Genomic DNA, 10,514 nt, shown 5'->3' on the forward strand with positions numbered 1-10,514 from the left:
GTGTCGTGTCGTGTCGTGTCACGTGTCCCGTGTCGGTGTCGGTGCATCATAGCTGTTGAGAATGACTCATACTTCGCATTCATTATCAACCAATGTGGGACTCATCACACTTGAAATTGTTGGAATATTCAAGTGTGATGAGTCTCACGTTGGTTGATAATGGGCTAAGTGAAGTGTATATTAGTGGAAGGCCCAATGAACTCAATGTCTTGAGATTTTAGGTTAAGACGTGATTTCGGACTCAATCGATATGATGGTATAGCCTTAGTCCATTGGTGGTGATCCCCCGTCACGAGCTCTTCCTGGACCCGCCTGATCGTGGTATCAGAGCTGGGTTGGGCTCGGGCTAGCCAAATGTTTGGTTAGAGACGGGTAAAGTACTTTGGGCTTGGGTATTTGGTTGAGGGAGAGCGCACCAATGTTGGGTTTCACACTTGAAGAAAAGATTGTTGGAATATTCAAGTATGATGAGTCTCGAATTGGTTGATAATGGGCTAAGTGAAGTGCATATAAGTGGAGTTACTCATGAACCCAATGTTTTAAGATTTTGGGTTGAGATGTAATGTTAAACTCACTTAATTTAGTGAAATAATATTAGCTCATTGATGATGATCTCCCGTCACAAACTCTCATGTACTCGCCTGACACATACCAAGCATCCCTTCCCGTACTAGAACCAGAGGCACCCTAGTAAAGTGTTCCGTAACTATAGGAAACAACCCACCTATAACTCAGTACCCCTTGCTTGGTTTGCTTGCACGGTTATGAAATGCACAATGAAACAAAATCTTTATGTCAAATTCTCCGTCTTCATGAAGAATTTGTACCACTGAAAAGCCTTTTTGAGATGTCCATGTATATATGACTTTCCTTGCTAGTTGAATCTGGTCACAATTGTGGGAAAGATGATGATGGCAAGAGAATAACATTAGAAGTGCTTTGCCATGGTATCTCCTTAGCTTCTCTAATAATATTCTACGCTGACCAATCCCCTTCATACTTTTTCAAATTGACCAATACTCCAATTTTTATTTTATTTTCATGATATACTCAAATCTTCAAAGTTGAATTCATTAATTAGCTTAAGCTCATTCAATTCCTCTGCTAAAGCATAAGTAGCATCCAAAGCTTTTACGGTTCAAATTTTATCAAATTCTGATGAATGGTGACGAGACGACCAGTCCGGATAGTTTTGAATTATATTACTCTTCAACTTGGCCTGATATCTTACGTCACATAAGATACCACCACATTATTTGCATGCCACATATCAGATTCTAGAAATGGAATTTTCTTTTTTTGTTTTTTATAATTTGCTTTTATCTTTAATAAAAAAAAATTATTGTTAATAAAGATGAGCATAATTGGTTAAGAATTAGACTTATATTTCATAAGGGTGTGAATTTGAATATAGCCGGCTGATATTAAAACTTTATTGGTGAATTATCGATAATTCCTTTTCGAAATCCTTAAAAAGATTTAACTTCACACTATGTCTAATCTCACCTAAACTTTCATGTACTACAAAAATTGCCGAAAGTGAAACGTTCTTGGAACAAATAGACTGATATAGAAAAAGGAAAACTGGGATACTGCTCTGACACAAAGATTCTCTTAATTAAGGTCTCTTTTTTATCTAGGTTGTTGAACCGTCTAGGTTCACTGCAAGCTTTCTGTTTTATGATGATATTTCTTTGCTCAAACAACAATGTTGTGGCAAGAGAACATCACTATAAATATAACAGCTTAGCAAAAGTTTCAATACCAAGAAGCCAAAGAAGACATAATTTAGGTTTCCCCTAGAGTTTCCCTGAGCACTTCATTAAGGGCTCTATTGTTATATCCAATACTGAAGTGTTTGGGGGAACTCCCGGTGTCACTTGATGCTTGAAAAATGTTTACTGGGCAACTTTTACTTTCTTGCTTGTCTACTAAGAAAATGGTTAGTGACTAATATTTTGCTGATATTATTTTTGTGAATTTTGGTTGAATATATTGCAATTTTCTTATTTTTCAAAGCATTTCAAATCTATTCACAGAAAATCCGGGCGTTGGTGAACAGTTAATGAGCTTTTTATGTGTAATAAGACACGATTGTAAGTTCAAATCCTAACTAGGTCAATTATTTGAAACTGAGTTAATGAAAATGGAAAAGCTTATATTTATTTTATTGGTAAGAATATACTCACCGTTAACAAAAATTTATCCCTCTTATAACTAACTTAATCACTGTGCAATATGAACTATAATTTTGTCATACTTGTAGGAGATTGATGTAATAATTTATTTTTAAAATATTGAAATTTTATATCTTTATGCATAGTGTGGCAACGTACTATTTCTTAGTTTTGTCGTATTGTATGCAACATACTATTTTCTTGTTTATAATATTATGTTTATTTAGGGAAAAAGTGTATGTCTTTTTTTCCGAGTAATCTCAAGGTATCCCCACCCCCTTCGGGGGTGAGACTAATCTCATGTCGAGCACTGTCGGACCCTTTCGGGAGTGGCTCTCCCCAATCCGTTTTTTTCATACCTAAGACTCGAACTCGAGACCACTGGTTAAGGAAACACAGACTTCTTCCATATGTGCCAATGGATTTGGATAAGTGTATGTCTTTTTAAAAGATACAAATTTTAATCCTTTTAAAATAGAAATAGACACAAAGAGACATGGGTTTTACTGAAAAAAATAAAGAGAGTATAAATTTCATCTTTTTATATATATTTTCTTGAGAATTTATAAGGCAGTCTTGAAAAAATCGAACCAAAAAAGAAAACAAGATACGGTAAAAGGAGTAGAAAATATAGTGTGCAGAGTCTCGCCTGAATTAGGCTATTTTGCCCAAAATGAACGAGACTTGTTTTGCCTGGGTGAGGCGAAACTCTACAGATGATTCTTCTATGTGGGACAAGACTAATTTTATTTGCGTGGTGCAAAATTGAGTGCAATAAATTTATAAATTGGTTCAAAATTGAGTGCACAAGATTGTACCATTGTAGTAAACTATTTTCCGCGTGTCTTGTAATAGTATATAATTTTTAGGAAATGTTATTTTAAACAAAAAATGACATGATTCTGTAAAAAGATTATAACTATACTAAGATAAATTAATGATTATAATTTTATAATTATTTATTTTAATATTTTTTCTCTTCTTTTATCACAATTAATTCATTTTGTATGATTTTGATTTTTCACATGACCATATTATATAATTTTTTTAACTTGAAGATCCAGATCCAACTTTTTTATGTGTAACCTGTACATTGGCGGACCTACATGGTTGCCTATATATGCAAGTGCAGACGCAAATTTTTTTTTGAATAAAGCTCATTTTGAATCCCTAACAAAAATACGGTCTCCACTTTAGTCCCTTAAAAAAAATAGTCTTATGTGAGTTCACTTTGAGAGACTAATAATGTGAGTCCACTTTAGTCCTCTATGAAATTCAAAGTAAACCCATTTTAGTCTTTTTGAGAGACTAATGTGAGTCTTTCTTGAATTTGTGAAGGACTACAATTTCAACTAATGTGATCCACTTTGAATTTTTTAAGGACCTTGGGACTATTTTTTTTTTTTTTTTTTTTGTAAAGGAACAAAGGTGGGATTTTTTGTTAGGGACCTAAAAGGGTCTTTACTCAAAAAAAATTCACTTGAAATAGCTTGAAGATAAAGTACCTTTTGGGTCATCAATAAAAGTCACAAGGCCCATTTTAATCCCTTAGGAAAAAAAAAGTCGACTTGTAATCCCTCTGAAATTTAAAAAGACATACTTATTCAGAATCGTGGTCCATCTGAAATTCAAATAAGACCCACGTTAGTCCCTCAAAGAGAATAACATAGGTCTATTTTGAATTTCAGAGGGATCATGAGTCGACTTTTTTTTCTAAATGATTAAATTGGGTCCCGTGATATTTGTTGAGGATCCAAAAAGTACTTTACTATAGCTTGAGAAGTAGCATTTAAAAAAAAATGAAATATGTGTGAAATAGCTTGAAATAGAAAAACTTGATATATATGAATAGTTTTCTTTTCTCTTCATGTTTTTATTCTTTTGTTTTTTAATGCATTTCAAAATTTGGTACATAGTATAAGATCAGACCTGATAGTATAAGGCATGATTGTATAAGACCTGATTAAATTTTAATATTATCTAGTGTTTGACGTTATATTGTATAAGATTATATATTGTATAAGATAATATCATCCAATGTTTGGTAATAATATACTGTATAATACTAGATAGGTTAAAAATAAATATTGTTGTCAAAAATACCTTTTTATAATGAATTTACATAATTCTTCCAAATATATCAGAGGATATTATTTTTTATAGAAATATGTTGATCAGTGTGTCCAAAAACTATATTAATTTTTTAAAAAATAAAAAACTCCACTATTTTAAAAAATTATATATTGAAAATTTATATTTTATTTTAATATACTAATATTAAAATAATATATTAATTCTTGAGAATTGCATTAGTTAATACATCAACCTCTTATCAGGCCTAATCCTATCCTCCTAGGCTTGATTAAGTTATACATCACCTAAAAATGTCATAACGTATAGTATAAGTTTATATTATCAGGTCTTATACATCACACCAAACAAACTTTAAGCGTGCAGACATAATTACATAAATAAAATTTTCAGGGTCGTATCTGAACCTGTAGAAGCAAATTGGTTTTTTTGTGTCGAGTTATTAAAAAAAAAACTGACACATAACATAATACAGGGAAACTCGTTATTTCGTTTTAACGAGTTATCAAAAATAAAATAAAAAAAAACAGGTTATTATGAAGGGAAAACATTTTCTCGTGTCGTAGGAAAGTTGTTTTCTCTTATTAGTGATCTTTCGATTTTTGTACAATATTTTTTTATTTTTTTATTTTTTTAATAGATGTGGGCTCCACATAAGATGTGTCTAATATATGAGAAAATTTTCTCTTACCGCATGAAAAAATTGAAACCCTATTATCAATGCTGTTGTTGGTTTCGTGGGAATTCTTAAATATAATTAGAAAAGGTAATTAATGACACACATGATGACTTATAAATCTTCACCTTAATTCTGTCTTATTTAATTCTCTTTTCTGTTTTTTTTTTTTTTTTTTTGATAACAATTCTCTTTTCTGTTATCTCTATATGAAAAATACAATCAAGCCTTTTTAGATTCTAACCCAAATTCTCTATAAAACAAAAAAATATTATTAATCGTTGACAATTCCTTTTTTATAAAATATCGCAAGAACAGATTAGCAAATAATTTAACAATTTGCGTTTTTACCCTTTCCTCCTATTTAAATTGATTCCCAACCTATAGCACTTTAACAATCTAAATATGATTATTTTAATTAACTAACTACTCTTCGGTCCTTTCATGTAGCTATGGATATGGAAGGTCACTCATTCATCATGATATTAAATCTTGCAAGTTACAATTTCCTGCTGGTTGCTCTAAGCTACTTATATAATCATTTTGTGGAAAATAATTATCTTTTTTTAAAAAAAAAAATCTTAATAAGCTATTTTGAATACAAAAGAAGTTAATCTAAACACAATTAAATTGATGCATCTTCAACATTTTTCTAATTGCAGTTATCATGGCTGTGGTGCATATCAGAAAGACCTCCTTCAGATGGAGCGATGGGGAATGAGCCAAAAAATAATAGGATGTAGTTCCATCCTGTTATTTCGCTAGAGCCAAAAAAATCATTTTTTAGATGAAAAATTATTCAGTACAATGGCTCTAGTTGTGGCAGAAGAAGCAAACACTTCTCGATCTTTTTCACCGCATTCTACAATTTTTTATTTTATTTTTTGAACAAATAAATAATAGTACTTACAATTAGCATCAAAGTAACAACTAATGCTAAATTTTAAAACATTGATTCTCTCTTTTCATTTAAATTGTGCTTTTGTGTAAACTTCATATTTACCATATTCATGCTGTCTTACAATTTTTTTTTCTTTCAAATTAGTCGTATCTCAGGGTTATGTCAAATTATATCCACATTGCATGTAGTACCCATGCTTCCTAGCTTGTGGCTAATTTAGAGCAACTACAGCATAATTTGGTATTATATTGTATAATCGGAGATTATATGGCCGAACCTATTAGAACAAGCTTCTTGTTAACTTCGCTGCTTCCTAGAGCGCCTTAACTTTCACCATAAAGACAAAAACTAACGTTAGAAGCAATAGCTTCTTTTAACTTTACATGTTGATGGCCGATGATCATCTGTCCCCGTAAAAACAACTGAGGTGGACAGTTTTAATGTCACCACAATTGAATGCAAGCAATGTGTGTCGTTGTTATTATCAAGACATTGCCTGTGAAAAAAAAAAGGGTGAAAAAGAAAAGAACATGCAGAATACTGCTGCGGATAACTTACTATAGCATCTATAGATATATAAATGGTGTTAACTGATCTATTAGATATAAACCCAAAATTGCATTTAAGTACATGCCTCAACACATGTCAAAAACACAACCTGATAAAAATAAGGGATTTACATACACATGCTTTATTGTTCACAGCTTAGTGCACAAGAGGAGATTGCCGGTAAGATGGGAGTGGTGATGCAGTTGGAGTTAGATTTAAAGGGGACCGGTTTCGTGCAGGAGACTTTCTCACAGGAGTATGGACTCCTCTATGATGTTCTGAATGGGAATTTCTGCCTGCAATTTTGGGGGCTTCTATCTGTTCCAGAGTTGCTAAAACCTCTGTCATTGGAGGCCTTGCCTTGGCTTCACTATTAAGGCATTGTAGAGCAAGTGTAGCAGCCATGAATGCTCCTTTTTGTGGGTATTGTCCCTCCAACTTGGAATCCATAATCCTGAATAGTCTTCTTTTATCACCCAAATATGGTTTTGCCCAGTCCACCAGATTCTGGTCCACACCAGCTATTGTTTTATCAACAGCTCGTCTTCCAGATAAAAGTTCAAGCAACACAACCCCAAAGCTGTATACATCACTTTTTGCTGTAAGCCGACCTGTAAATCAATTAAGGCATTAGTATAATGTTTAATACATAATGACACATGTAAAATAATAGACATATGAAATGAGTCTTCTTCTGATCTATCCTATGGAAACAGTGTACCATATAAAACACAATGAACCTAAAAGTTGAAGCACAGAATTGCTTGTTTTGAAAAGAAACTATATCAGAGTAATACCTAGACTCTCATAGGATTGATTAGTTCTATAGCATGTGAAAATGGACGTTAACTGAATGAAGATTACTGACCATAAATATTAATAACTAGGTAAAGCACCAATAATGGTTAATGTGAAGCTAAAGTATACCAGTTGCAACATATTCAGGTGCTGCATATCCTTGAGTACCCATGACTTGAGTAGACACATGAGTTCTATCACCGGTCGGACCCGCCTTAGCTAAGCCAAAATCAGAGAGTTTAGCATTGAACTCCTGCAATTCCAATGCATGATAAGTAAGCAGCTTACACAAATAATAGAAATGAAGAAATCATAACATCATTTATATTCTCATTGGTCTTACAGCATCCAGTAGGATGTTAGAAGCTTTAAAATCACGATATATGACTTGTGATTTGGCATTATGAAGGAAAGAGAGTCCCCTGGCAGCACCAATGGCCACTTTCATCCTCACTGACCAAGAGAGTGGTTGCGGTCCTCCTGTCACAAACAATGAACCCATAAATTGGATTTTGGCCATCAACAAACTGAATTATGAATTTTGAAACACATCATAGTTAAGAAAAAAGGAGATCATTCTTAAGGAAGCAGTAATCCGTTCTTGTTGACTGATTTTCTTTGGTGATCAAATGATTAAGGCAATAACTGAATAGATGCAAATTATAAATGAACGGTGTAATGTTTAGGTAACTTACTTCTAAATAGATGGTTTTCTAAGCTCCCTTTGGGCATAAACTCATAGACCAATAGCCGGTTCTCTCCCTCCGAGCAGTACCCAATTAATTTAACCAGATTACGATGGTGCAGTTGTCCAAGGTAGTTAACCTCAGTCTGGAAATAGATTACAGTTTCATTAACATGCATATTATAAGAATGAACAAAACCATATACTTTTCTTTTGGGCAGGGGATGGGGGTGTGTGAATATGAGCAAGCCCCCATATGGGCTTGGAAAGCAAACACTTACCAGCCACTCCTTATGACCTTGAAAACCTTCAGGCTTAAGCCTCTTTACAGCAACAACCATTCCTGATCCAGGTTTTGAAGCTGTAAATGTATGTTCATCAATCCATCCCTTATAAACATAACCAAATCCCCCTTCACCAAGAAGACTATCAGGACGAAAATTTCTGGTGGCATTCTTCAGCTCATTGAATGTGAAGGACTTAAGATTGGGCGAAGACAAGATTTCACCCTCAGACCTTGGTGTGGGAAGACTTGAGGCATTGCTTTTTTCACTGTATGATGGAATAGAGAGGCTGGAAGGACTAGTTTTTGAGATTCCTGATGCTGAAGAAGAAGAAAAGGTGTTAGACCATATACAATGCCATTATTACACAAACAAAAACGGGTAGTTACAAATAGCCTATCAAATTCAACCATCGACAATATCAGAACCCATTTAGGGAAATTCTGAACGAGTAATTTATACTTAAAACCTTACAAAAGCATGTTTCCTTAGTTATAGCTCAATTTCATCCTTACACTTCACAATCCACATAATTACAGGAAAACAAACAAAGCCAAATCTTTTGCTTAGTTTAATTACTGTATGAAGTCTGAACTCTCCCACTTCGTAAAACTTCAAATATAAAGATGAGAACGAACATCTACATGGTATTTGACACAAGATTACGTGTGCAGAAATCGAATACAAACTCTCAGGCAACTTATTAAGGGAGATAAAAAGCAATCAAACTTCAATTCTCGAAACAATCCATGACTGAAAAACTGGGACAGGATCAACAAAGTATCAAACAAAATCAGATCATACGAATATCATACGAATAAGTTTAACATCGGCAGAGGTGATGAAAATTGAAGAAGGAGAAATAGACCAAAAACTCAGAATCCTTAAATTGGAAAAGGATAACATTTTGAAGAATTTGAACCCTTATAGTACAAGTAATAATTCAAGCTGAAATGTAGAAGCACTATAAATCAAGGTAAAGTCCCATAAGAAACAATCAAAAAGTCATACTTTGAAAAATAATCAAATTGTATCCAACTCCTTTGACAAAGATTTGCATTCTAAAATTGGAAATGAGCTGAAAGATTTAAGTCCCAGCTACCCAAATCAAACTTGGACACAAAAAGGGGACAACAAAAGCAAACAGAACCCCCCCACCCAAGAGAGGATTTACAACACCATCAACCCATAACTCTGAAACCCAGTTCCCAGAAAACTGTGAAAGAGAAAGCAACCACGGTAGCATAATAATCACAAGCCTCCAAAAAAAGAGGGAAATCTATGGGAATTAAGTGTGATGAGAAGATAGATGAACAAAAAAAAACAAGATGGGGTTACCAGAAGTGGATCTGGAGCTTTGAGCTGCATCAATTTTGGCTGAAGAATCTAGGCAGTTACCCATTAGGCCCTGCCTTAACTCTAAACACAACTCTCTGAGCTTCTACAAGAGTGACAAGTATAAGAGAAAGGAAAGGGAGAATTTTGATTTGGGTTTCTTCGTTGAAATATCCAAAGAAGTGAGGGAAAGTTGGGTAGTTGAAGAGAAAGGAACGAACTTTGAGTTGAGAAGAAAGAAGGAAGAAGCAGAGGGATTGTGGGTCGTGGAACATAGAAAGAAATGAAAGGAACACTTGCGTTTGCATTTGCCTATGAAGACATTGACGTAGGAAGCGCGTGCCGCGTGGTGCGTCGCCACGTGGAAACTCTGCCTCGGAAATAAAGGTTCGTCCTCGTCAACCTTGGTTTATGCCCACACAAGTTTCCTAAAATACCCCTGCGTTGTTTTTTTTTTTTTTTTTTTTAAGTTTGGTGTTTTTTCTTTTAATATGAAACTAAGCTATGTTGTGTTTGTGTACTTGTGTCAAGTGTGTCTGTTCAAATTTATGTCATAAACGTTATTTCTGATGCACTATTATTTAACTACGATTATAAGATTTCTGTTCAAATGTACGTGCAGTTAATTGAAAAAACTCATCTAATATACGTTTTCTTATCATGAATATATCTCAAATATTCTAATTTTAGAAAGATAAAGTATTTTAAATTATAAACGATCGAGTATGTGATCATACGAATGCATTGCAAACTCAAAATTTTCGTTCAAAGTTAAGGTTTAATTCTGATGTACCGGTGATATTATTTAATTATGTATTGATATGTTATTAATAATCTAACTTGTATTATAATTATATTAGAAATCACATTATATTAACAATTAATGTGACAATAAATTGAGTGATGGTGAAAAAATAGCTTTCGCATTATATCAAACTAATCCTTTTTTAGCTTTCAACAGCAACAACAACAACAAAAAACTTTTTTATTGTCAGCCTATTTTTTCACATCTTTAATT

General features: G+C 33.4%; 1 protein-coding gene across 3 annotated transcripts; it reads right to left on the reverse strand.

The window, feature by feature from the left end:
- Positions 1–6,391: 6,391 nt before the first annotated feature.
- Positions 6,392–9,785, reverse strand: LOC133285549 (probable serine/threonine-protein kinase PBL3). Of its 3 annotated transcripts, none has more exons than XM_061482793.1 (6): positions 9,511–9,785; positions 8,159–8,498; positions 7,888–8,023; positions 7,536–7,672; positions 7,322–7,445; positions 6,392–7,005 (listed from the first exon to the last, which is right to left on the reverse strand). In XM_061482793.1, the coding sequence occupies exons 1-6, from the start codon at positions 9,561–9,563 to the stop codon at positions 6,551–6,553; spliced, it is 1,245 nt and encodes a 414-aa protein (XP_061338777.1). In that variant the 5' UTR covers positions 9,564–9,785; the 3' UTR covers positions 6,392–6,550. The 3 variants fall into 3 exon arrangements, with proteins under 3 accessions (XP_061338777.1, XP_061338778.1, XP_061338776.1); XM_061482794.1 differs by having other exon boundaries at positions 8,159–8,475; positions 9,500–9,785; XM_061482792.1 differs by having other exon boundaries at positions 6,393–7,005; positions 8,159–8,481; positions 9,500–9,784.
- Between the last annotated feature and the right edge of the window lie 729 nt (positions 9,786–10,514).

The sequence above is a fragment of the Gastrolobium bilobum genome, unplaced genomic scaffold, assembly GCF_033153095.1.
Source record: "Gastrolobium bilobum isolate Gb01-03AN ecotype WA unplaced genomic scaffold, APGP_CSIRO_Gbil_v1 utg12463, whole genome shotgun sequence".
In the NCBI taxonomy this organism is placed as follows: domain Eukaryota; kingdom Viridiplantae; phylum Streptophyta; class Magnoliopsida; order Fabales; family Fabaceae; genus Gastrolobium; species Gastrolobium bilobum.